Raw genomic sequence first — 26,715 nt, 5'->3', positions numbered from 1 at the left:
TTTTTACATTACCTTTTCAAACAAATAGTATAATATCTATAAATTAATGTAGCATACATGCATAATCGCACGCATATATTATTTATATTTTTTATTGTATTGAATAAAAAATTTTTAATCTATTGTAATTTAATTAGTTAAATTCGGTACAAAATTTTTGCAGAAATATCAAATGAATACAAGAATTCAATATAATCAAGTTAAATCAAGTTGAATTAGATAGAAATTATCATGTAAAAAAATATCGAATACTCGTCTACATGATTGGTGATAATGTGAGAGTAGGAGGACATCTTGAAGTTGTTCTGCCAATAGGTTGGATTCAAGAGTATAAGAAAAAATTCTGATTAAGTACATAATAAAAAAGGAAGAAATAGAGATTTATCTAGAAGAAAATTGTGAAGTAAATATGAAGACAGACATTAATGATCCGTGGTCTAGAACAGATACAGAGATCTTGGAAGATACTGGAGGTGATAATCGTTTCGAGGATTCTTTTGTAGAAAAATCCGTATATGAACACGAAAAATTATCGGATTCGGAACAATATTTACAAAAATTGTGTAAGTAATTATATAATAATTAAAATGCGCTTTAAAAAGCGATATGTTTTTATCAAGTTCTTTTGCTGTGGATATTTATGATTATTAATTTCTTTTTTATTATATTTTTTATATTATTTATTATCATTAATTATTTATAAGGTTAATAATTTTTATTAAAAATTCTCATTTATATAATATACTTTTATTAAAGATTCAAGGTTGAAGACTCTTCAAAAAAATACCACAAAAAAAGATCTTGTAAGCTCTTTATCAGTAGCAAAAGAGGAGTGTATCGCGCGTTTGATAACTTCAGAATATACTTTTAAATCAGAAGAAGAAGCCGTATTAGGTACAAATCCTTTAATACGTCATATAGTTCCTCATTTACAGGTGAGTTAGGTAGATACATACGGTGAGGCATTAACTTCATCTATCTAAATTATTTCTATTATTTTCAATATTATCACAAAATTTTATATACGAAAGTTGTATAATATAAAGGGGGATATAATTTGTTTTTTTTCTACGTAAAGGCATAGGTGACTACAAAATTATTTTTATTCTTTCAAATGAAATGATATGTTTTTGTTACCAAAGTATGATAGCATAAGATATAATTGTATTATGTCTCTATTCTTATCATACAACTTTTGTATACATTTTGTGATTTTATTAAAAATAATGAAAATAATTCAGGTAGACTAAGTTAATGTCCTAAACTATATGTTGTATAAAATATTTATTATTTATTAATGCTTCATAACAATAAAAATTAAACAGCAATTATATTGATATTTTAGGCATTGACAGCAAGTGAACTTATTCATCTTCTGAAAGCTGACGTACTCCAAGTAGTTACAGAAACTAATGAAGAACAAGAATTAAACAATAAAAATAAATAAATATATATATCTGCTTTAAAGAAAAATGTCTATTCCAGCATTATCAGGCAAAGCTTTTTTACTTATTACTGGTGCCAGTCGAGGAATTGGTAAACAAATTGCAATATCATTTGGACCATTATTACAAAAGGGATCACATGTACTTTTATTGGCAACCAACTTGAATGCTTTAAAAGAAACAGCTGCGCAATTACCTTCAAATTTAATAATTGATTATACTAGTATTGATTTGGAAATGGCCACAAAAGATGATCTAAAAAGTGAGAATATTGACAACACAAACTATAATTTTTAAAAAATAAATAGCATTTCATATATTTCTACGTACTTTTAGAAGTTATATTATCATCTTTGAAAGGAACTGATCCCAAGAAATTTGATAGAGTTATTGTTGTGCATAATGTTGGAACATCTGGTGATATTTCAAAATGGACCAATGATATGACAGATATAAACATATGGAGAAAGTATTATGATCTTAATATGTTTATGCCTATTGTACTAAATGGATTATTGATGGAGATATTTAATGAAAAAACCAATACTAAAAAACTAATTATCAATATCACTTCCTTACTTGGTATACAACCATGTAAGTCAGCTGGATATTATTGTACTGTAAAAGCAGCAAAAGAGATGTTTTTTAAGGTACAAGTGCATTCATGTATGTTATATTAAAATTACATTTTAATTACTTCTTTTCTAAGAAAATAATGCTTTGTATAGGTGTTTGCCTTAGAAAATCCTGAAGTAGATGTATTAAATTACTCACCTGGTCCTGTTGACACTGATATGTTGCAGAGTTTTCTTAAAGATATGTCTAATAAAGAATTTATTAAAAATTCAACTATTTTAACAACAGAGCAAACAATTACTCGTCTTATAGAAGTCTTGAAAAATCATAAATATAAATCTGGTGACCATGTAGATTACTTTGATAAACTGGAGTAAATGCTAATTAATCTGCTTATATCAAAATATTAAAAGCAAAAATAAAAATGAATATAAAAATAATAAACAAATAAATAAAAAACATTATATAATAAAAACTTTTTATAATATAATACACATTTATTATACTTGTTATTTGAAATGTAAATCACTTATATTATTTTGCATTAATATATACTAAATACTACAATTATAATAAAAGATATTGAGAATCTCAGATTGTTACAATCATTATTATATATTCATAAATATTTTTTAATATCACAGTCTAATATTTGAACAGTTTCTTATATTAAAAACAAAATTACCAAATTTTAATTCTGTTTTGAAGATTATTAATAAATTTTTGAAAATATATCACAATCTATAAATCATACATTGTTAAAACTATTAAAAAAGAAAATATATAAAATTTCTTATGTGATTTTATAACCTTCTAGGAAAACCTTTAAAAATATAAACATTGTAATATGCATTTTATATAAAAAGTTCTCAATATTTTACATAGAGAAAATCTCAAATACTGAAGATGACTTAATAATTGTAATATATCTTATTCACTCTCCTCTGAGATCACTCTATATTGTAATGTATCCATTTTTGTAATGCGTATATGTATGCATATCAATAATATAATCATTATAATAAAAAGAACACATGATATTAACCATACGGGAGAAGGATATATTGGAGGCAAGTAATGAGAATAAACTGTTGTATATAAGGAAGCTGCAGCAAATGGCATAGTTGTTTCAATTGATGTAATTAATGAAAAAACTTTACCTATTTAAATATTTCATAAATTCGATTAATTAAAAATACATGAATTAAAGTATAACTATATATTTTATACTACCTGCATCAGAAGATGGGACTAATTTAGATAAAATTGAACGAATTGCTGGCCCAGAAATACCTCCAAACATTGATATAAATACAGATAAATACATATGCCAAGCTTGCCATGCAAAGGCTTTCATAAGAACACCACTTAGAGATGAAATAGAAGCCAACATAACTAAACCAGTTTCTAGACAACCTATAATTCATGGATAGATGTTTTAAATATAAAAACTTTATATTGAACTATTAAACCACAAGATTCTTTTTTATTTAATACCTTTTAGAGAGCCAATAATTTTAATTCCAATTAAAGTTCCTATTATACCTAATGCAACATTAGCACCCATATAGTTAGAATACTGACTTACATCCCAACCAAATCTTGCATTGCTAAATAAATATGAAATTGACATATCACCATCCATCGTTACAATATATAAGATAAGATACATTATACAGCACCAAACAACACAACGATCAAAACCATCTCTTTTCTTTATACAAGTACTAATAAGATCTTTTACAAGACTTACATCAAACAAAGAACTCCACATTCTCTAAAATATATAATTTATTATTCCTTATGGTAATATTTTTAATTTTATAATAGCATGGAATTATATTGTTTGTATTACTTTTATTACTTACTGATGAAGAATATTGTACTGTTTCAGATACAAAGAATAATACATATATATTCGCCAACATTATAGACATAGCTGCCACACTAAGTGTAACTGGATATCCATATAGTTTAAAAATATAAGGGCCAATAAAAATACCTACTATAAGTCCCAATGAAATTAATATCTCTAAGTAAGCTAAATGCCATGTTCTATCTTTTTCAAGACTAATATCAGAAATGTAAGAAAATGAAGCTAATAAAATTATACATAATCCTCCAAAGCATGCAGAAGGCATATAGGCTATCAATAAATACCAAGGATTAATATCCCACATAGTCATCAATGAGAGAAGACAAAATGTTAACGAATAGCCTATAATGTAAAAACATTATTTTATTTATATATTGAACAAATTATTATATCAAATATTATTCTCATTTATTCCTTTACCAGTATATCCTGCTAATAAAAGAGGTTTTCTTCCATATTTGTCACTCCATGGCCCCACAAAAAAGGACAAAAAAGCAGGTAAAAGATTCTCAACGAACGATTTAGACATGGAGATCAGATTTACTTGTGACTGTACCAAGATATCTATTCTATGAGCTTCATTACTACTTCCATTTTGATTTATTATCAAACATTCTGTTTTATTAATATTTAATACAACTGTACATGTGCGATATACTATCAAATCTGTTAAGATAGTACCTAAATACGAAGATAACAAAAATAATATTTAAAAAACAAAACAAAAAACTTATTTTTAATTACCTGACATTGACATGGCAAATATTAACATCATTATTGGTGGTTGTACTGATACATAACACTTCCATCCTGTAACAATTGCCATATTTTTTATAATTTAGTAATTTAAAAATTATTTTTTAACTTAATTATACTTCTTTTCAAAATTACACTTTAAAAATATAATGAACTATTTATAGCAATGTTGAAATATGCGTGATTCGTACGACTTCGTGATAATCATTATATCTGATAATTACTGTCCTACGTAGTTACATATTTAAAACATTATATGTAATTATTCTTTGTGTCATTCGAGTCTATCTGTACGTCATATTGCCATAAACTAACATCACAAGTTAATCTATAGAAGTAAATCGTTTATTTAAAAAACTCATATCATAATTTTTATTTTCTACATAACAAAATTATGTTTATCATTTGATCAACTGCTTAATTTCATTTGGTAGATGGCATTAATATAGAGCATCAAAATAACAATGACAAAGTAACAATTACTGTTAGTTTCATATCTTTAACTAGTATTCAAATACTATTTGTACGTTGTGTGCTAAGGCTGTTCACTATTCTAGGTTTTTTAATAGTTTACGTCATTTATGAAAACATACGTAATTCTTGATCGATTTTGATGAACAAGGTTTCATTTTAAAGACGAAGGTTTAATTTACGGCGTATTGGTTCCAAATTTTTGAAAAAGCTTTTTTTCCTTCGAGAAAAAATCTTGTTAGAAAATGATATTTTTGGAAATATATTGGATATATACAAAAAAACATTTTTCAAAACTTTGGAACCAATACATTGTAGATTAAACCTTTATCTTTAAAATGAGACCTTGTTTATCACTATTGATCAAGAATTATTTCTATTCTCATTGATGGCATAAATGCTATTTTTGACATTTTTCGCGAAGATAAAACTTAATATTGTGGCGCTCCTCGAAATTTGCGGCGAAAGAAATGAAGCTCGTATCCTCACTACTGATTTTCATATATACGCTTGAATAGTGTATGTTATATCCGTGAAGTAGCGATTGTCTGCTTGGTGTGTGCGTAAATAAATAATGCTCAGATTTTTTGAATATTTTCAAACGCAAAAAAATACGTTTCACGATGTTCATACGAAGAAGCTCCGCAAACTCTCTTGATCATTTTAATGAGTTTTAGCCAGATGATACTATGGCAAAGAAAATACGTGTTTAATCATTTATGTCAAGGCATTTGAGTTTTTAAAATATTGTTAAATTTTCGAAAAATGTATGGTTTTTTTTACATTTTATACACTAAAAAGATAGAAATACTATAAGCAATGTGTAGCACATTGGCAGTCATCTAGAGTCGTAATTCAAGAAATCTTAGGTTTGAAGCTAAATAATTCCGGTAGTTTTTTTATTGTATCGATGTAGACGGAAATAATTAATTTACTATTTCTTCCTTATTTGATAATCTAGTAAGGTATTACTATCCAATCTCTTATATTTATTTTCTCCACTGATGGCTGACTTGAATTTCCTACTTAGAACAGATCACCGTGAAACAGGTAACACACCAGCAATATAATTTTGTTCGATGACAAATGCATATAAAGTATATACAATTAGTCGTATATATAATTATATACAATTATATACAATTATTTTTTCAAACAAGTATATACAATTATTTTTTCAAAAGTAATAAGTAGTGAACATATATATTATATATTATTTTTAATAAAGATCAAAACGAGTTCGTTTCCACATTATCTACGAGATTTTTCTCCCAGCGTTATTTTGTTATGGTTTCCTCTGTAGTAGTTCACTTCATATTATTACTATTACTACTACTATTACTATAATAATATATAATGTAATAAAATAGTAATAAAAATAGTAACAAGAAGAAGAATATACTTATAATGTATACATCATGACACATATGATGACGGTGATTTATAATAACAAAAGAAGGAAAAATGTATCATTTTACATAATGGTTCGACGTGCGAATTTTCAATAAATATTATAAAACAATTGGATTGAAAATAATTTATAGTAATGTCTTTTTTAAATACAATTGTAACTAAGAAAGAAAATTAATTCTATAACAATTTTAATGTCTATTGAAAATTGTTCTTTTTCTCTCTTTTCCTGATGTTACAATACCATCTATATAAATCTAGGAATCCTTAAACATTAAAAGGTTCAGCTAAACAAAGAATAGACTGAGTTGGAATAAAATTTTAAAGATTTTATAGTTGATAGTAATGAAGGATTCAATAAGATAAATATTACACAATGAAAATACTATTTATATAGATTTTTGGGATAAATTTAAATATTTAGATAAATATAGTTTTCTGTAATATTTTTAGAATTGTATATCATCAAATTTTATAAAAACTATTTAATAATTTTAAAAAAATATTTTCAAACTTTATGCATTTATGTTATGGAAATTGTCCAATAAATAATATCGACATTTTTAATATAATATCTATATACATGAGTTCAGAATTAGATACCATATTATGAAAAAATTGATAATAGAAATATAGAATATCAATAAAGATTGGATACTTTATATAGTAATAAGAACGTTAACAATATTATACAGCATTTTCTACTAAAATTAATATTAATAAGTTAAGAAAAATATCCTTCATATAATTTATTTAATAGTGAGAATTGATACTATTGCATTCACAGCTAAATATTTGTGACACTATCTAGTAATGAGAATTGATATGTTTAATATATAAATATAATTATTATTATAATAAAAATTTTATTTATGTATTTATATATATATAATAAATAATTTTTAATAATATCCATTTGTATGATTAAAATATTATATATAAAATATATATTAAAAATACAGAACTTTATAAAAAATTCCTTATCTATGATGTTTTCCTATTACCAAAATTCATTTTGTGCTCATATATATATTATATATTATTTATATATATAGACATATTGATGAAAGAATAAATACGAAAACACTATGTCTTTTTTTTATTATTAATCATTTTTCATGAATTTTTATGATATTATGTAATTCTAGAGAAACTGCGGAACATTCTTTTTAAATTATTCATCAACCCTGGTTTTATAATTGTTCATGCCAACATTAAGTACAGGAGTAATTCTTGATTGATTTTGATGAAGAAGATTTCATTATAAAGATGAAAATTTAAACGAGGATATAGCTGTTTTGAATTTTTGAAAAGCTTTGTTTTCTTTGAAAAAAAATCGTATTAAAAAATATTGTTTTATTGACTATATTTTATACATAAAAATAAAATCCCCATTACTGATTTCGTTTCAGTAAAATTGACGATTACTTTTTCGTACGCTGCTTAAACTGATACTTAGATTTTCTGATTCATTAAAAACGCAAAGAAACATGTTTCGTCATGATCATATAGAAAAGCCATGATAACAAGGCATTTTAATGATCTTTCGACTGATGATTCTATCGTAAAAATAAACAAATACCAGTCGTTCACGTTAATGGGTCTTAACAATAATATACAATTTTAGAATAATTTCATAATTATTTAAACGATGTATAATGTACATGAAGTACAATAATATTTAAACAATATTATACATTCGTTTAATATTACATAGCTTGTAACATGCGTTAAATATAAAATAATTTCAATTAAATTTATATTAATATTTAACAATAATATTTGAACAGTTAAATTTTGATCTCTAGATCGTTAACTACATTTAATATTAACAAAAACAAATATTCGACTGACTTTGATATTCATCGAAGCGTGGCTTCTTCGTGCGAGCATGGCGAAACGCATTTCTTTGCGTTTTAAGTGGATCAGAAAATTAGAATAACGATTTACGCAGTGAACAAGGAAGCAATCAAATACTTTACGGAAATAAAATACAAACACCATTCAAGTATATATGAAAATTAGTAAGGATAGAAGTTTCTCTTTTACTATAAAGTTTTAAGGACGCCACTATATGAAACTTGTTTTCACGAAAAATTTCGAAAACAGGTTTTAAATCAACGGCTATTCAAAACGTATTTCTTGAACGATTTTGATGAACAAAATCTCATTTTAAAAATAAAGGTTTAAGGAAGAACGTACCTTTTCCGAATTTTTTAAAAGATTTTATTTTATATGCATGAACTATTATTGTTGAACAAACATCATTTTTAACTTGAATTGTTGGAAAAAAAAAGCTTTTTTAAAAGTTCACTGGCCAAATGGCAAATGAAATAATTTCAATTATTGTCTAGAATATTTACATAGAAAACAAAAAAAATAAACGACGACAATAAATATTCAAGAACAATTTTATATTTTTTATACTGTCGCCACCTAGTGATGTAGAACATAACATGAGCTCAATCAGCTTATAAGAGTTTTCTGAGCTAGAGACATCTTTTTCTCAAGCATTATTATTGTTTCATAATTGGTGGAAATTTTATATTATTTTAATTAGATTTATAAAATGTGGTTTTGCATATTTTAAAGCATTTTCATTATGAATCAGTATTAATAAATTAATATTTAAAGATCTTATATGGTTAGTAAAACAAATATAAATATCGTTACTTTTATATGTAAGTGATTGCCGAATGAACTTGCGCATAAAGAATAGTATGCGTGTAATATGTACACGTATTAAAGTGTGAGGATAAAGAGTGTAAACAACAATAATTACAATTTGACTTATGGTCATGTGAAATTCTTCTCTAGTTCTATAAAATTGTTAACTCTATCATTTGTATACGTAACGATAAAAAATATGGCGACGATGGATGAAACAAAGCTGGATGTAAGTATTGATATTCTAATTTTTTATTTGGTTTGACAGATAATATTTATTTGTCAGATGTGATTGCGAAGTATATCCTCTTAAAATTAATTACATATTCAATCTATTATTTTTATAATATTAAAACTATACGGACTATTCATTATAGACAATATTTTCAATAAGTTATTAAATGTCTAATAGATGTACGATGATGCAACATATACTGTGGATCCTCAAAATGTTGAAGGAGAGATGACAGTAGGACCCAAACAAAAATCAAGCCTAGGTGAACTAGAATTTAATACATTAGATGAACCAATAAGAGATACAATTGTAAGTTATCATTGATAATTTATATATCTTTCTGATTACAGTATATTCTCATATTATTTTTTATATAACAACATTAATCTTTTCTGTATCATTTTTTATAATACAGCTTAGAGATGTTAGAGCTGTAGGCAAGAAATTCTATCACGTTTTATATCCTAGGGAGAAGAAAAGTTTATTGAAAGAATGTATGTATATCATTTATTTAATGAAATCATAATTTTACTTTCAACCATATTGTTTATTTTTAGGGGACCTCTGGGGACCGTTAGTGTTATGTACATTTATGGCAATGTAAGATTTATTAGTTTATATATATATTATTTATATAATTATTTAACAGAAGGATATTGTTCATAAATAGGATATTACAAGGATCATCTGGTACAGTTGATAATTCTAACGATGGTGGACCTGAATTTGCAGAGGTATTTGTTATAGTATGGATTGGATCCATGATTGTCACACTGAATTCTAAACTTTTAGGTGGTAACATGTAAGTATAATTGTTTCAACTTGTTTAATACGTTTTACTTTCATATCGCTCATACGATTAGATCCATCACTTACATTTTTCACATTTTAGATCATTTTTCCAAAGTGTCTGTGTCTTAGGATATTGTTTATTACCAACTGCCATTGCATTAATCTTATGCATAATTATATTAATGGTAGAACAAAGTACTTTTTTGTTCATACTCAGATTTATTATTACTATGATTGGGTTTATATGGGCCACGTATGGTTAGTATAAGAAAATTTTAGAATTATATCTTTTTATAATTTTATATTATTATCATTTATTTTTATATTTTAGCATCTATGGCATTCCTTGGAGATAGTCAGCCTGTTGGAAGAAAACCTTTGGCTGTTTATCCTATTTTTCTATTTTATTTTGTTATTTCATGGCTAGTAATATCACATACGACATAAAATCAAATATAATAATTAACAATATTTTATATAGAAGACTGTACATGTGACTAATTCATCTTAGTATTTCTAGACATGTAATTGTAATCCAAAAATAATGTGTAAGAGATGCTTGATCATTTCAAATTTACAATTTATATTATCTGCTTTTTGTCTATTACAAAGCATGTTTGTACTATGAAGTATTAGTTGCATAACCGTCGTTTTGTATATCAATTACACTATATTTATAGAAAAAAATGTTTATAATAATCTATTTAATAATCTTTCCAAGCAATTAATGTAATTAGTAATTCAACAGAGACATTAAATTTATTATTGCTTATTATACATTTATACAAATTCCATTATAATTAAATGTACAAAGTAAATAATTAATGATATAAAGTCATGGTTACTATTTTGTAAATAAATATTTGTTATTATTACCATAAAAGTTATATGCAATTTTTTTTTAATATTTTAAAATATATTATAATTTTATTTTTAATACTAGATATATTAATATTTGTTGTATATTTTTAATAAGTAAATTTAAAAAATATGAAGCTTTCATCTTTTTCACATTCTTGCTCATTTAACATTTATAAATACACACTTTTTTGTATTATAAAATTCTAGTGGAATAAAATATAAGTTACCTTAAATATAACAAAAATATTGTTCCAATTTTTTAAGAAGATTAATACTATCACAGTGTCCTGGATATACATTTAATGATTTTTGTATTGCAATATAACTTGTTTGAAAATCTCCTAACTGTAAACAATAAAATAAAATAATATTGTTTACAATGTATTATGTTTATATGCAAGTATTGTTTGAATACCTTATATGCTAAGTGTGCACTATTAAAATGTGGCTCGTGTATGTAATTTGCAATAGTGGCTGCTGCATGGAAATAAGTTCTCGCAGTTGTAACATTACCATTTTTCATTTGTATTACACCAAGATTATTATATGCTAATGCATGTCTATTGTCAACTGCAATAGCAAGTTTTAAACATTCTTCTGCCATCTCTAAATCACCTAAGCTCTAAGCAGATGTGAATTAATGAAATTATGTACAAAATCATTACACAATTTAAATCTTATTAATTCTCTTACAATTGCAATATGAGAAATATTGTACCAAATATCAGCTTTGTTTTCATCATTGGCAAGGCTCAAGGCCCTTTCAAAGCATGATATTGTATGATCATATTGTTGTGCATAAAAGCAGCACAATCCAAGATTATTAAATAATTCAGTATTATAAACACCCATTTGTAGTAATCTTCTGTAAAAAATACATTTTTACTGTATTTTTTGCAATCCATCTTTAAAATATAAAAAAAATTATAATTAATTCTTATTTACCTGTAAAAGCGTAAAGCCAGTTCTGGTTGATCATTATAAAAATGATGCATTCCAATACTTGCGATTGCTTCTGTATGAGAAGCATCTTCTTGAGCTATCAATTTATAATATTTCATCGACATTGACATGTTATTTAAGCCTTCAAAAATTCGTCCCATTTCAACAAGTATAGTAACCTGAAGTATACTATCTAACAATTATATGTTTTCCAATATATATTTTAAAATAAATTACAATATTATATTACATACATCATTTGGAAAATACTCTAGACCACTTTTACATATATCTAAAGCAGCCAATGGTTGGTCTAATCTAATATATACTCTAATCAATCTTATAGTCGTTTCAATAGCTTTACAATCACGTAAGGCTGATCTAAATTGTTGTTCTGCATCTCTCATTAAACCTAAAGTATAATAACATTTTCCTAATTGTACTTTCCACCACCAATCCTTATATTGACAAGCTTGTGTTGCTTGTACTGCTAAGTCAAGAGCCTGAAAAGAATTAGATTTTAGTTTTGTACAATTTTTAAAAGACAGTTCTACAAATTGAAAACATGATTTATGCCATAAATATCGTATTAATACTTACATATCTGGCATCATGCTCATGGTAATAAATGTATTCAAACAAAGGTTTTGCAATGCTAGGTTGATTTGCATATTTGGCTATATTTAAACGTGATAATTGTATAAAAGGGCCACCAGGTTCTGTTAACATAGATGCAGTTCCAAGTCTAGATATACAAAATATATTTTTCCTTATAAAACAAAATATTATAACTATTTCTGCTTATAAAGGAAATGTTAATTTTATATAATATTATCATTTTCAAATGTATATTAACATTTTAACAAGATAAGAATATATCAATAACAAACCTGACATTTCGTCCAGAAATAGCAGTAATAGGTCTTGCTGTAGCTGCTGTTCTTGGCATTCTTAATGCTTGTTCCATTGTTTGTGATATTGCTGATTGTGTAGCAGGTCTTACAACTCCAGTAACAGGTCTACCTTTAAAAAAAAATTAAAATTTTTATTATTATAAATATTGTTACTTTATCTTATTTGTTTCTGATATATTGTACCTGACTGAGTTTTAGGACGGATTCCATGTTCAATTCGGGCAGTTCCAGGATTTTTTAAAGATGTACCTGGTCTAGGCATTGTAGTCATTGTATAATTATCTAACAAACCTTCTGCAATTCCTTCTTCTTCACTTTCTATGTCATCAACATAAACTTGTAATGTTAAAGCACGCATTTTTAAAACCCATATTGCCTAAAAGTAAATAAACATACATCAAATTATGACATAAAAAGAAACTTGTTATATTATATTATTAATGTAATGTAGGATATATAATATATTCATACCTGATCTAATGGATTTTTTTTCAACAATTCTGTACATTTAGTTACACAAGCTTCATATTTTTGCCGATTAAACAAACTTAAAGCAATGAATAAATCCATGGTAATAATAATAGATTTAAAAATATGAAATATATTTAAATCGTATAATCTAGTTACACTTTCAATATCTTTTTCATACCTGTTATACTATTTAGCCTATACTGTCTATACCTGCTACAGTTGTATTGATTATTTTCTTCATGACCTACTTTGACATTTTTTGTAATTTTACATGACATTATAGTCTTTTTAATATATCCTTTATAAATATTTATTTAACCCGAATTTAGTTACATATCATTATAAACTTCAAAGCTTTTATAACAATGTTTATGACAAAGAACTTGCATGACTGATTTTTAATTAAAATTTTATGAACTTTATATAGTAATATCTTTAAAATAATAAATTATTGTAAGAATTATAAAAGTAAAAATATATTTTAGAGAATATTATATAAAAATAATGGCATATATAAATTATGATGATATCAGGTTAATATATAAATTTATAAAAATTAATACCTTTCAATTTATCTAAATTTCTATTTTATTAAGTTCCTATTTTTTATAGCATAAAAAAAGAATTCGGAAAGTTTTTTAAAACAAAAAGCATTGGAGAACAATGTACAGAAGAATCTTTGATGCATTTATACAATAAATTTTTAGTAGGTAGTTCAGATACATTTAAATGAAAGATAATTTTCACATTACATTAATATTTGTAGACAACAAAAAACAAAAAAATGAATATGTCTCAGTTAGAACATGCCTTTATATCTATTTTAAATATAAAAATGTCTTCCAAAGATTTCAGTATCTTATTTCAGAAGGTAAGAAGCTATTTTATATCATTCGAAAAATAGTATATAATATATTTACTTTTAGATAAATTTAAGAAAAGATGGATATGTAACATGGAATGAATTTATTTCTTACTTAATAATGGAATTTCAAAAGACGGATATATCCTTACAATATCAAATGTTAGAACTTCCACTTACAGGCTCACCTAAAATATTAAAAACACATCATCGTACTCCAATTTGTAGAATTGCTTTCTATCCTGAATTACTTCCAGTGCGTGTATATTACATATTAAAATAAGATAAAAAATAAGATATTATATAAATAAGTAATAAATATTTTGTAATAAAGAATCTTATGTTGATAGGATCGAAGCAGTAGTTTTCAAAAAGGTTGTTATCTGACTGCTAGTAGAGATGGAGTTATTAATTATTGGTCATTAGATTTTAAATATGAACGCAGTGTACAATCTGTAAATCGTTAGTATTTTTATATAAATTGTTTTATATTCTTTTACACATACAAATCTTATATTTTTATAGCATATTTGAAGGTACAACAAACCACAATAACTGATATGATACTAATGCCAGATGTTCAAATAATATGTACAAGCTCTACTGAACGTGATTTAAGATTTTATGATGTTGTGGCAAAGAAATTTGAATTACGTGTGATGGTTTGTATTGAATATTGATGTAATGAAAATTTCTTTACATTACATAAAATTATAAAATATTCTTAGATATCAAGTTTAAATTATGTTGTTGTATGTATGTCATATTACTTCAGTTCAAACATAAAGGATAACTCTTACATTATTTTGGGAGATACAAATGGATCTATTATAATCATGACTTTTTCTTCCATAGAAAAAGGGCCTTTTAAACAACAATCTGAATACAATACAATATCCATACGTTATGAAGCACTTATCAGAGTATAAAATAGCTAATTAAGTGTTTAATATTTGCTTTGATATTGTTTTTAAAGTACTGTATTACAGGATGAGCTACCTGATCTAAAAGTAATAGAAATTAAACATGTACATACAAATTGGGTAAATCAAGTGGCTTATTATGGAAATCTTAGAGCTTTCATGTCTAGCAGCAAATGTTCAGAATGTTCATTATTATTTAGTGATCCTACAAGGATGAGAATACAATATAAATTTACTGTCGCAAGGGGAATATCTTGTTTTAATTTTTGTGAAGGTAATTTGATATCTATATATTATAATTATATTTGTGATATTATAAAAAATTATTTTTTCAGAAAGTCAAATACTTGTAACAGGTGGTCCTGATTGTATAATCCGAGTTTGGAATCCTTTTGTACCAACAAAAGCAAGTAATATTTTTCAAGGACACCAAGCAACTATTTGTGCTATAATATTACAAAATGCAGGCCAGCGTATATATTCTTTATCAAAAGATAAATGCATAAAAGTTTGGGATGTTCCTACTTATACTTGTATACAGGTCTTATATTATTTTTTGGCTATAAAATTAAAAATTTTTGTGTACTAGTTTTATACCTCAGTATTGCTATTATTGTTTTTAGACATACAATGATTTACAAAAAGAACTAAGTGAAAACATAAAAGTATCCGTAATTTATAATAAATTAACACATAAAATGATCATTTGTAGTATGATAATTGCCATTGTTATTTGTGAACAAGTGATCAATGAGGAAATATCAGATGGAATTTCTCATACAAAGCCTGTTAGTTCTGTACTTTATAATCATTTATATAAATTAGTAAGCGATTTTTATATATTCTTAGCATTACAAAATTTCATAATATTTATGAATTATATTGCTACTGTTAAATTTAGATTGTTTCTACAGGATTAGATTCATGTATTATAGTATGGGATCCTTGGGTTGGTCGTCGTTTATATTTAGTGACTAATGCTCATAGTATTTTACTATATGGACAATATGTTAACATTGAAATTACTGCTGCTACTTTCGATGATTCTGAACAATTATTGGTAACAGGTGCTAGAAATGGATCATTAAAAATATGGAATTTTAATACAGGAACATGTTTGCGAAATATGGCAATAGAGGATCAATGGTAGAAATATTTTAATACCAAATGATTATAGTGTATCTATTCTATTATTTTTATTCTTTATAAAGTTGTACATGATTATTTCTTATAGTGAAATAACTAGTTTAAATTGGGTGGAGAATCGTATTTTATGTACAGGATGGAATCAACGTGTTACAGAATTTACAATCTCTGAACTTCACACGTATAAAAAAAGCTGGGAGTTGATACATACAGATGATGTACTTTTTTCAGCTGTACAATATCCACAAGTTTTAGCTACTGCTTCATATAATGGAGAAATAATTTTGTGGCGACTTGAAACAGGTCAGCCATACAGAAGATATCAAGTGAGTAATGCAACTGGAAGGTAAGTACATTCATTATAAAGATATTAGCTAAAACAAATACTTATTTAAACGATCAAATATATTTAGATATGCTATTAAATATAAAAATAATCTTAAAGAAAATATGAAAGAAACTTTGTCAAAAATAAAAGAAGTTAAACTAAAACAACAAATTTTAAATGAAGAAAACTATGATCAATCTAGGTAATTATAAACAATAATTTTAACAAAAACAGAAATATTTCATACATACAATTTTTTAAATTATACTTTTCTCTTATAGCAAATACATTAATATTTGTTCTCATCAACAATCAGCATTAAATAGAACTCGATTAGTGACTGTCTGTGCCATTATATATTTAAATTCAAGACCAATGAATCCTAATATTGGTACATTATTAGTTTCACTTGAATCTGGAATCATACAAGTGTGGAGTCATCATCCTGCTGGAAGATTCTTAACAGGTTTCTCAGTTATTCATACGAGAAGAGATTCTGCTATTTCTTTAGCTACTGATCCTGAAAACAATTACTTGATAACAGGTAAAATATTTTATTATGTACTAAAAATCATATTTATTCAGCATAATAAAATACTTATAGGCCATTGTTTCGGATATATAAAAGTTTGGTATCTCGCAAATTATACAATACCTAATCCTCCTAAAGTGTGTATGCCACTTTTAAGATTAGAATTTCCATTTCTTTGGAAAGATATAATAAATGGTCGTGCTAAGCGAGCTGTACAAAACCAACCATTACCACTTTTATTGTCATCCCTTCGTGGTCATACAAAGGCAATTACGTGTCTTCAGATAATTCCTGATGCACGTATTATTATCAGGTATCATAGTGTTATTTGATCATTATACATTTACATCATGTTATAATTTAGGGTTTATAATTACATTATTATTTCTAAGTGGAAGTGCAGATCATACAGTACGTTTATGGACTTTAGGAGGTCGTTATATATCAACTTTGGGAACATTTAGAGAATGGATGCCAATTTTACCTCACATAACTGTATCTAAATATTTTCAACATTTTAGATATCCCATGGATATTAAGAGATCTGCTAGTTTCACTACTATGAAAGTAAGTAAATGATGATATATTAAAACCTCATTTATATGTATAATTAATATTAATGTATAATAATAAACAGGTTCTCCAAGGAGGTCTAGGCTCAGTAGAGATTAAAGATGTTGATGAAACTGATTATCTGAAGATAATTCCAGAACAAAGTAGACATATATTGTATGGAGAACAATTGCAAAGTCCAATTCTTGGAAATTATTACAAAGTATCTGACGAAACAAAACATTATATTGAGCCAACAGTTTTGGATAATTCTTTAACACATGTGAGTTATAAATTAAATTTCAAGGGACATTATTTATCTTTGATAACATTTTTATAATATTGTTAGATACCAGTGTATACACATCTAATAACACATACCTTAAAGCACATTGAATCTAAGTAAATCCTTAATTGTGGATGGTCAAAAAAAGGAATTTTTGTAAAACGACATCACCATTGTCATTATTTCTACTTATGTTAAATAACATTATGAATAAATGAAAATATAACACATGAAAAATTAAATTTATATAATAAATTCATTTGTCTAAAAAAAAAAAAAAAAAAAAAAAAAAATAATTCTTACATACTATAACCAGTACTTTGCACAAGTATTTCATATAAAACAAAAAAATTTCATATAAAGGAATATTAACAACACTTTGTAAAGAACATAGAAGTACTGGGTACATTATTATTACGAAAATTTAATACAAATTACAACATACGTATGTTGATAGAAGCACACATTACGTGTATGTGCATATCAAATAATTCATAGATCGTTGAAGTTATATGTTACAAAGCACAAAAAATTCTTAAACAGTTTAATAGTATTAAACATGTTATGCTTAATATATTTAATAATATTAATAGAGCTGTGATTAAATATCAATTTCATTGAAAGGAGACTAATTATTCAGTTTCCATCATTGAATAACGAGGTGGTGTTTTCCAGATTGCACTTGATGTACGTTTCAATCTATTTCTATCAATACCAATAAATAATTCGGTTAAATCTGGAGTACACTTTCGAGTATCAAAGAATTTATAAACTGCTATATCTGGTATATATCGTTGCATTGCTAGTTGTGCTTTTCTTATATGTGCTAAAATAAATGAATATTATTATATGTATTATATATTATCAATTAAAATATACGATTAATACTAAAAAAAAGGTATATATACGTACGCTGTGCCCAATATGGAATTACATGTTTTGGCTTGGATTCATCATCTGAGTCATCGTCATCAGGTTCACTGTCAAGAATGTAATTTACTGGACCCTGATTTTTATTAGTAGCCATTTGTTTATTCTAGAAAACAAAATGAGATTTTTTATTTTTTTAAAAGATTATGCAATTGTTACCATGGATAGCATATAATAAAAACAATTCACTTTTGCTTGTCCTGTAAGCATTTGTGCTTTTAATCGCATTGCTTCTATAGCAGCTTGTTGTTGTGCTCTTGCTTCAGCTTCTCGTCGTTTATCAGCTTCTTGTTCTCTACGTCTTTGCTCTGCAAGTAAACGTTCTGCCTCTTCTTGTTCAAGTAATCGTTTTAATCTTAGTTGTTCTTCTTGCTTTCTCTTTTCTTCTTTCTCCTTTAGGAACAGTTACAGAATTTATTTTGTATTGTTAATGTATATTTATTTTTATATAGATAAAAGAATATTTAAAAAAAATAACCTGAGCTCTTTGTAATTGTGCAAGTCGTTTTCTTTCCATTTCTTCACGTTGTTTTTCTTGTATGTGTTGCGCTAATCTCGCTTTCTCTTCCTTCTCTCGTTCTGCCCTCTGCCGTTTTTCTAATTCTTGCTTCTCTTTGGCTTCTCGTGCTAATCTATTTTTTAATTCCTTCTCTTGTCTCTTCCTATAAGCCAAAAATATAAATCAGAGAAATAATTTTTCTATAAAATTATTAAATACTATATAATAGTAATAAGATTTTACCTTCTTTTTTCTTCTGTCTGAAGTCTCAAGGCTTCATCTCTTTTTCTCCTTGCATTTTCATCATTTATCTGTTTTCGTTTTGTCTCTTCTATTTTATCTATAGAATTTTGCTTGCTAGCTGTTCTTGGCATGGGAATTAATGATTCTACTGATGTTACAATGTTTGCACGAGAAGCTGTAAAAGCTTTTATAGACTAAAAATAAAACATATAACTTTTAAATAATTAATCTTCATTTTTGACAAATGTATCATAAGGAAGGTAATTTATTTTTCAATTTACGTTTGGAAGCAGTTGATTGTTGATTGGAGTTTTTGGATTACGATTCAAAGACATTGGTAATTGTATTTTAGGTTTGCTGAGAGGAGTTACTTTTTGCCGCTGCTTTGGATTGATTTTTTCATGCTGCAATAATTTATTCGTTCCCATGTTTGTTGCTATGTTCAATTTGTTCTGAAAATTAAATTTTATCAGTATTTAGTTTAAAAAACATTTAATTGTTTACAAAAATAAAATGGCTTACTTCCTTAAATTCTTCATCTTTTACTTGTTTTGCCAAAGAAATTTTTTTTGCTCTTGCAAGGGACTTACGAGCTAATTTTTGTGCGACAGTTTTATCAGCTTCTGCAGCAGCCATGGCACGTGTTTTCGTTCTAGTTATTCTCATCGGTGCGTCTTCGTCAATTAATCTAGGACTACTCATACAAACCTGTTCAAATGCTTCTACCCGTTTTTTAACAGATTCCTTGGCATAAGGACTAAATAGAACATTTGACTTATAAGTACTTCTTAACTCCTTTAAAGCAGAATTTTCTTTTATAACAGGTCTCATAGGTGTATTAAGAACTTCATCATCACTTGTTGAAGGAGATTGTATGATTTTCTTTTGCTTTTTAGAATTTACGTCTACTTTAAGATTTTGTACTTTTCCTCGTACTCTATTTATTTCTGGTGAAGATTCATCGTCCGTAATTAATTCATCAAATTCTTTATTTGCCATAGCTTCTTTAAATTGTTGAACCCTATCCTTTGCTTGATTTTTAGATGTCTTTTTTGTTTCAGATGAATAACATGAACTTAATTTATTCTTATCATTTGTGATAGTATTGTTTTGCTCTATATGTTGTTTATTGTTAAGTTCATTACTGATTGAATTGACAGAACTTTTCTTTATCGTTACTGTTTCATTTAATATTATTTGCCTTGACAAAGGTTCTAATACTACTGTCACATTCATCATTTTATCTAATAAAGTAGAACTAACTTTCATTGTTGAATTCATAATTGGAAGATGTTTTGGTAATGCATCCTCATACATTGATGGCTCATCAATGTCATCTGTAACAGGAACAGAAAGTATTTCATCAATAATATCATCCTTTCCTCCATTTTCTTTTTGAATATCCCTAGAAATTTTTCTTTCACTTGATCTATGATGTTTTAAAGCAGAGATACAATTTTCTTCAACTTTGACAGCATTATCTTCAGCAGCACTTATTTGCGTATTAATATTTGCTTCATTCACATCTTTCAGACTATTGTTTCTTGTTTTATGTTCTTCTATTTTAGTATGTTTTGCTGGTCTTTTATCTTCATCTTCATCAGAACTTCTTGAAGATTTAGTCCTTTTAATTCGATTGTCAGAAAGTATCTGCAAGAAAATAAATATATTTCGTTTATATATGTTAATTATTACAATATTTATAATTTATACAAACCTTATTTGTATTATCATTTTGTTGCAAGCTTTCAGGTTTTCGTAATTTACTTGTTAGCGACATAGATTGCTGCTTTCTTATATTATCTGCTGCAGTCTTAGAAGCTTTTCTCTTAGTTCTTGTACCTATAGTTTCTTCTAAATTTGATTCATTTTTCAATTTCACATCTTTATTAACAGAAGATAATAACACAATTTCTGTAGTATCTAAAACACTATCTTCTGGTATTGTTTCAATACGTTGAACTCCTTTTCTTTTCACTAACTTTGGAGTTTTTGCTATAAGAGGTCCAGATCTTGATTGAGGTATTTGCGTTATTAAATCTTGTAGATAATCCAAAATATCATCTACACTATCTCTTATAGATTTTTTAACTTCATCACAACAATTAAAAAGGTCTTCTGCATCTTTTGCAATCATCGCTTTGATCCTGTCCTTTGAATAAGTGCTCATTTTTAAAACCTGACAAAAATAATTATATTGTTGTGTAAATATCACATAATAAAATGCATTATTTAAATAAAATGGGAATTAAAATCGATGAACTATACAAAATGAAGCTTTATGAAATTAGCTTAATATAAAAATTACAAAGGTTAAAATTCATAATAAAGTAGGCTAGGCATTATAATAATTTAGGAGAACTTTTAATATAAAGGTAAGATATTAGTTTTAAGCCCGCGAAAATAAACTTGAACATTTTATCCATACCTTAATATTCTAAACAATTTAATTATATGAGAAATAAACGATTATGTCCACAGTATACCTCGCTAATATACAATTGCGTAAGACAATGAATTCTTGATAAACAATTATTAAAAATTATATAAAGTAAAAAGTTACCGACGATGCCCATCTCGCGCACAGACGGGCTGATCACTCGGCTTTCATTTCTCACGTTTTGTGTAACGTCTTTTCCGTTTAATTTAAATTTCAACCAGAACGCCATCTACGGAGAAAAAGACAAGCTTAACCAGTTAAATTCTGCAAGTGCACGTATGTACCTTAATAAATGCATTCTTGATTACGATTGGACGTTGCTGCATATACGCGTTCGCTTTGAAGAAATTTGGAAAATTTTAATGTTTTTTTCTTGTAAAATTACTCATGTAAATATATATATCTATATTCGTAATAAATAAATATTACGTCTTTGTCTTTATAAAATTTATAAAAATTTTAATAATAATAATAGAAGAGATTTTATTTTATGAATACAGATAATTTAACAAAATTAATTATTCCATGATAAATATCTGCAAACCAATCACAATTTTAGTTATACAATTTAATCACGTTAAATCAGTGGCAATATATTATAATTACAGGATATATACACGAAATGTAATATTAAAGGAGCGCGAACGAAAAAAATGAAATTTAAATTTTGATTAAATTTAATGTTTTTTTTATATCATAAAATAATAACTTTTTCAATAAAGAAAAATGAATGGAACTTGTTCGGATAAAAGGAAAATAGAAACTATATATTTAAATATTTTTCAAATCGATAATTTAATCAAAAATTAAAACCCCTAATTTCAAGTTGTGATAAACATTCATTTGTTATTAATAAATAAGGTAATCAAGAATATCAAATAATTCTTATTATTTAGTTTTATTTAAGATTTTTTCTTAAACTAAAATTTAATGTATATTCATGATTTATAAATAGATCATAAGAGAAGTGATAAAGCCATATAATTCATCATATTGTGCAACAAACATGCTGCAATAGAGATTTCTTTACAAAAAAATGGATTCATTAAACTTGAAAGAAACTGATCCCAATGCAATTCTTTCATTGATAGAAGAATTATGTGATCTATCTTATATAGAAATACAATTGAAGTTAAATACATATGTATGTATAGTTCTATAATATACAAACAGTTACTAGTTTATTAATAGAAATACAAATTAATAACATCTTTTATAGATACAAGCAAAGACTGGTACAAAAATATATTTCCTTGCCCCTATTTTATATGAAAGAAAAGAAATAGTTATTCATGTAATAGGTAATAAAGTTTTAGATCATGAATTAAGATTACCTGTAAGTGAATTTAATATAAGTAGAATTTTAGTTTTTTTAAAAGCAAACAATACATAAATAATACTTTATATAGTATAAAGATATATAATGATCTAGTACAATAATAATATTTTACAAAAAAAAGAATTATTTGAAGATATTAAAACTTAATTTGTATTATAAGAAAATATAAATTCTAATAATTCTTTTCAGATATCAAATATTTTTAATTTGGTAATAAATTGCCAGAAAACAATAATGATTACTTCTTCAGAACTACCTAAAGAATTATTGCAATATATTTATTTAGACAGGCACTGTATTCAAGTACCATTTTTCCTTATTCCTGTACAACATCATCTGAAACAATTAACAGCATTGGTTGTCTGCTTAAGTGGTTGTGAAAATAAGAATATTGATATAGACACATGTACAAAAGTAGTTCTGGATTGCTTTAGGTAAAATAGTTTCTATAGAAAAAATTTATATTATGAAGTAATTTTAATGTTAGATATAAGTAAAAACTAATAAAAATAGATACACTTTTTTAGTAGTAACAATAGTAAATTATACTACTGTATATAGATATTGCCTTGGATATATTCTAAGCTCTTTAAGATGTTATGAAGAAACTCGATTAAAACATCAATGTCAAAGCATACTTGCTATTTCTAGAAAACTTATTACTCATTTAGGTACATTATATTTTTTCTACTTAATGTTTATTTCAATCTATGTATTTGAACTATATTAAAGTGCTACTATTTAATAGGAGATTTAACTGACCTCTTACATGAAATTATGACGGAAGTTAAGAAGCTTACTAATGCAGAACGGTGTTCTTTATTTCTTTTGGAAAATGATCAACAAGAATTAGTGGCATATGTATTTGATGGAATATCGATGAAAAAGGTGATTTATTATAATTTGTATACCATTAAATTATGCATACAAAATACTGAAAATATTTTGTTACAGTTTGTTAAAGAAATGCGAATATCTGTTAATAAAGGTATAGCAGGTCATGTTGCTACGACAGGAAAACTATTAAATATTCAAGATACCTATAAACATCCATTATTTTATAGAGGTATTGATGAAGCAACAGGTTTCAAGACTAAAAATATACTTTGCTTTCCTATTCATGATGAAAATGGAATTGTTGGTAAATATTAATCCTATTATTGTTTATTATGTTTATTCTGATATTGCAGTTAATAGTTATTTAATACTAAACAATGGGTAAATTTTACAGGCGTTGCTCAACTTTGTAATAAAATAGATGGCTTGTATTTTGATGAACTTGATGAAGAAATTGCAACAGCTGTTAGTATTTATTGTGGTATAACAATTATGCATAGTATAGTATATAAAAAAATGCAAGATGCACAAGCTAGAAATAAATTAAGCAATGAAATCATGATGTATCATATGAAGGTAAACTGTAAATTGTAGATACATAATTTTTCAAGTAAATTTTAATATATTAAAAACTTTAAATTTTAGGTTGAAGATGAAGCTGTTTTTGATTTGGTTAATTATAAAATTAAAAATAATATTACTGATTTTAATGAATTTTATTTCAGTCCTAGAGATATATCTTATGAGGATATGCCTTCTTATATAATCAAGATCTTTAATGATTTAAATTTCATCAAATATTTTAAAATAAAAATGCACACGTTAGCCAGGTACTTAATTTATAAAGAGCATTAATTTATAATTAAGATACAGATTAATAGATATTTTTTACTTAGGTTTATACTCTATGTTAAAAAAGGTTATAGAAATGCATCATATCATAATTGGGTACATGCATTTTCTGTTGCACATTTTGCATATTTACTAATTAAAAATTTATGCCTTATTAGAGAAGATTATATGACATATTTGCAGGCTTTTGTGTTTTTAGTATCCTGCCTATGTCATGATATAGATCACAGAGGAACTAACAATGCTTTTCAAACTACCTCTGAATCAGTTTTAGCAAGTCTTTACAGTTCGGAAGGTTCGGTTATGGAGGTAGATCAATCTTTACAATATTATAAAAAAAACATATTTCCTTATAAATATAGATACATATGCTCTTATCATTATTTAATAGAGACATCATTTTGCACAAACTATGTGCATTTTAAATACAGAAGGTTGTAATATATTTGAAAATTTTAACAGTCAGGAATATAGAGAGGCTTTGGTTTTCCTAAAAAATAATATACTTGCAACTGATTTAGCAAGTCATTTCCTTAATACAGAGAAACAAAATGAAATATTTAGAACTGGCTATAAAAAACATGATTTTGAACACCAGAAACTTCTTTCTGGCATGTTAATGACTTGTTGTGATCTTAGTGATCAAACGAAGAATTGGACAGTTACTAAAAAAGTTGCTGTAATTATTACATTTATAAATCACAAAACATATTTGTCGCAAATAAAAAATGTGAAACTGCCTCCTTTTTGTATTAGGAATTAATCTATGAGGAGTTTTTTTCTCAAGGTGACTTAGAAAAAAGTATGGGTAAAACTCCAATAGAAATGATGGATAGAGATAAAGCATTTATACCAGATCTTCAAGTACAATTCATTACAGATATAGTAGAACCACTTTTTAAGTAAGTATATCTACAAAACTTTCCTTTATAATCTTTATGAAAAATGTTTTTGTTTTTCTTAGTAATTTGGCCATGCTATTTCCTATGGCACAACCACTTGTTAAGATCTTAAAATATAATAAAACATTGTGGGAAGCTTCTAAAAAGGTATTCAGAAAATATGTTAAAAATAGAATAGAAGGTATGAATGTTCTTTTGGATCCAAATTTTGAAATTGAAGTATTTCTTAGTCACTTTAAAGACAGTAATGAATCTGAAAATGCAACATGTAACTTATAAATATATATAGATACATAAAGAAATAATAATTAAAAAATATTAAATATATCAATTCTGTAAAAAATTAATTCTAAATAAATCTGACATATTTAAATCTAAATTAAGTAACACGAAATATGGAATTTCGATGTCGTTTGGATAAATTCAAATTCTTCCTTTGTTCTTTCTTTTTTATCCATATCAAATAATTTAAATATTCAATTAATACATAGACATCTATTGATATATTTTTATTAATAGTATATTTTAATCATGATTGGATATTTTAGATTTGTCATATAAATAATCCAATCAGATTACAAATACAAAAATATATATTTGCAAAAAAGAAATTGTATTTCTTTACTTA

General features: G+C 25.7%; 8 protein-coding genes across 17 annotated transcripts; 5 read left to right on the top strand and 3 right to left on the bottom strand.

Annotated features, from left to right (window-relative positions):
- Positions 1-301: 301 nt before the first annotated feature.
- LOC118448642 (uncharacterized) lies at positions 302-1,473 on the top strand. Its single transcript, XM_085655725.1, has 3 exons — positions 302-563; positions 757-935; positions 1,346-1,473. The coding sequence occupies exons 1-3, from the start codon at positions 410-412 to the stop codon at positions 1,445-1,447; spliced, it is 435 nt and encodes a 144-aa protein (XP_085511851.1). The 5' UTR covers positions 302-409; the 3' UTR covers positions 1,448-1,473.
- Positions 1,473-3,484, top strand: Sptr (Sepiapterin reductase). The gene is made up of 3 exons (XM_035882153.2): positions 1,473-1,707; positions 1,782-2,095; positions 2,174-3,484. Exons 1-3 carry the CDS (start codon positions 1,473-1,475, stop codon positions 2,396-2,398), a joined length of 774 nt encoding a protein of 257 aa, XP_035738046.2. The 3' UTR covers positions 2,399-3,484.
- Positions 2,952-8,854, bottom strand: LOC118448639 (putative peptidoglycan muropeptide transporter SLC46). 6 transcript variants are annotated; one of them, XM_035882148.2, is made up of 7 exons: positions 8,737-8,854; positions 4,642-4,707; positions 4,318-4,578; positions 3,890-4,239; positions 3,519-3,798; positions 3,255-3,437; positions 2,952-3,181 (listed from the first exon to the last, which is right to left on the bottom strand). In XM_035882148.2, the coding sequence occupies exons 2-7, from the start codon at positions 4,670-4,672 to the stop codon at positions 2,952-2,954; spliced, it is 1,335 nt and encodes a 444-aa protein (XP_035738041.1). In that variant the 5' UTR covers positions 4,673-4,707; positions 8,737-8,854. The 6 variants fall into 6 exon arrangements, with proteins under 6 accessions (XP_035738041.1, XP_035738040.1, XP_035738037.1 ...); XM_035882147.2 differs by lacking the exon at positions 8,737-8,854 and adding an exon at positions 5,137-5,458; XM_035882144.2 differs by lacking the exon at positions 8,737-8,854 and adding an exon at positions 4,789-5,105.
- Positions 8,855-9,032: 178 nt separating this feature from the next.
- Positions 9,033-10,974, top strand: LOC118448643 (protein YIPF6). The gene is made up of 7 exons (XM_035882154.2): positions 9,033-9,430; positions 9,614-9,745; positions 9,852-9,930; positions 9,994-10,036; positions 10,107-10,238; positions 10,329-10,486; positions 10,560-10,974. The coding sequence occupies exons 1-7, from the start codon at positions 9,401-9,403 to the stop codon at positions 10,673-10,675; spliced, it is 690 nt and encodes a 229-aa protein (XP_035738047.1). The 5' UTR covers positions 9,033-9,400; the 3' UTR covers positions 10,676-10,974.
- Positions 10,975-11,205: 231 nt separating this feature from the next.
- BBS8 (tetratricopeptide repeat protein 8) lies at positions 11,206-13,688 on the bottom strand. 2 transcript variants are annotated; one of them, XM_085655995.1, is made up of 10 exons: positions 13,595-13,688; positions 13,417-13,492; positions 13,129-13,321; positions 12,922-13,054; positions 12,632-12,776; positions 12,286-12,534; positions 12,035-12,210; positions 11,783-11,954; positions 11,505-11,711; positions 11,206-11,434 (listed from the first exon to the last, which is right to left on the bottom strand). In XM_085655995.1, exons 3-10 carry the CDS (start codon positions 13,301-13,303, stop codon positions 11,318-11,320), a joined length of 1,374 nt encoding a protein of 457 aa, XP_085512121.1. In that variant the 5' UTR covers positions 13,304-13,321; positions 13,417-13,492; positions 13,595-13,688; the 3' UTR covers positions 11,206-11,317. The 2 variants fall into 2 exon arrangements, with proteins under 2 accessions (XP_085512121.1, XP_035738125.1); XM_035882232.2 differs by having other exon boundaries at positions 13,417-13,641.
- On the top strand, positions 13,655-18,266 carry WDY (WD repeat-containing protein WDY). Of its 2 annotated transcripts, XM_085655993.1 has the most exons (17): positions 13,655-13,949; positions 14,029-14,122; positions 14,183-14,287; positions 14,343-14,534; positions 14,629-14,740; positions 14,804-14,940; positions 15,268-15,475; positions 15,537-15,742; positions 15,825-16,025; positions 16,103-16,347; positions 16,436-16,693; positions 16,761-16,877; positions 16,957-17,219; positions 17,280-17,520; positions 17,600-17,774; positions 17,845-18,042; positions 18,109-18,266. In XM_085655993.1, exons 1-17 carry the CDS (start codon positions 13,921-13,923, stop codon positions 18,163-18,165), a joined length of 2,838 nt encoding a protein of 945 aa, XP_085512119.1. In that variant the 5' UTR covers positions 13,655-13,920; the 3' UTR covers positions 18,166-18,266. The 2 variants fall into 2 exon arrangements, with proteins under 2 accessions (XP_085512119.1, XP_085512120.1); XM_085655994.1 differs by lacking the exons at positions 13,655-13,949; positions 14,029-14,122; positions 14,183-14,287; ... (1 more) ...; positions 14,629-14,740; positions 14,804-14,940 and adding an exon at positions 14,976-15,201.
- A 257-nt stretch (positions 18,267-18,523) lies between these two features.
- Positions 18,524-22,381, bottom strand: Incenp (Inner centromere protein). 2 transcript variants are annotated; one of them, XM_035882224.2, is made up of 9 exons: positions 22,281-22,381; positions 21,435-21,896; positions 20,240-21,367; positions 19,999-20,169; positions 19,718-19,911; positions 19,454-19,637; positions 19,165-19,368; positions 18,958-19,081; positions 18,524-18,871 (listed from the first exon to the last, which is right to left on the bottom strand). In XM_035882224.2, the coding sequence occupies exons 2-9, from the start codon at positions 21,885-21,887 to the stop codon at positions 18,678-18,680; spliced, it is 2,652 nt and encodes an 883-aa protein (XP_035738117.2). In that variant the 5' UTR covers positions 21,888-21,896; positions 22,281-22,381; the 3' UTR covers positions 18,524-18,677. The 2 variants fall into 2 exon arrangements, with proteins under 2 accessions (XP_035738117.2, XP_035738115.2); XM_035882222.2 differs by having other exon boundaries at positions 18,525-18,871; positions 22,146-22,351.
- Positions 22,382-22,436: 55 nt separating this feature from the next.
- Positions 22,437-26,457, top strand: LOC118448692 (cGMP-dependent 3',5'-cyclic phosphodiesterase). Of its 2 annotated transcripts, XM_035882225.2 has the most exons (14): positions 22,437-22,546; positions 22,766-23,018; positions 23,113-23,301; positions 23,377-23,493; positions 23,686-23,930; positions 24,058-24,167; positions 24,245-24,384; positions 24,451-24,637; positions 24,728-24,909; positions 24,979-25,163; positions 25,230-25,494; positions 25,577-25,864; positions 25,942-26,087; positions 26,150-26,457. In XM_035882225.2, the coding sequence occupies exons 3-14, from the start codon at positions 23,194-23,196 to the stop codon at positions 26,364-26,366; spliced, it is 2,190 nt and encodes a 729-aa protein (XP_035738118.2). In that variant the 5' UTR covers positions 22,437-22,546; positions 22,766-23,018; positions 23,113-23,193; the 3' UTR covers positions 26,367-26,457. The 2 variants fall into 2 exon arrangements, with proteins under 2 accessions (XP_035738118.2, XP_085511925.1); XM_085655799.1 differs by lacking the exons at positions 22,437-22,546; positions 22,766-23,018; positions 23,113-23,301 and having other exon boundaries at positions 23,377-23,458; positions 26,150-26,456.
- Positions 26,458-26,715: the final 258 nt, after the last annotated feature.

The sequence above is a fragment of the Vespa mandarinia genome, chromosome 3 (genome assembly GCF_050613455.1).
Source record: "Vespa mandarinia isolate Hongniang chromosome 3, ASM5061345v1, whole genome shotgun sequence".
Taxonomy (NCBI): domain Eukaryota; kingdom Metazoa; phylum Arthropoda; class Insecta; order Hymenoptera; family Vespidae; genus Vespa; species Vespa mandarinia.
Note: the sequence above shows the minus strand (reverse complement) of the source record. Positions and strands in the feature narration are given on the sequence as shown.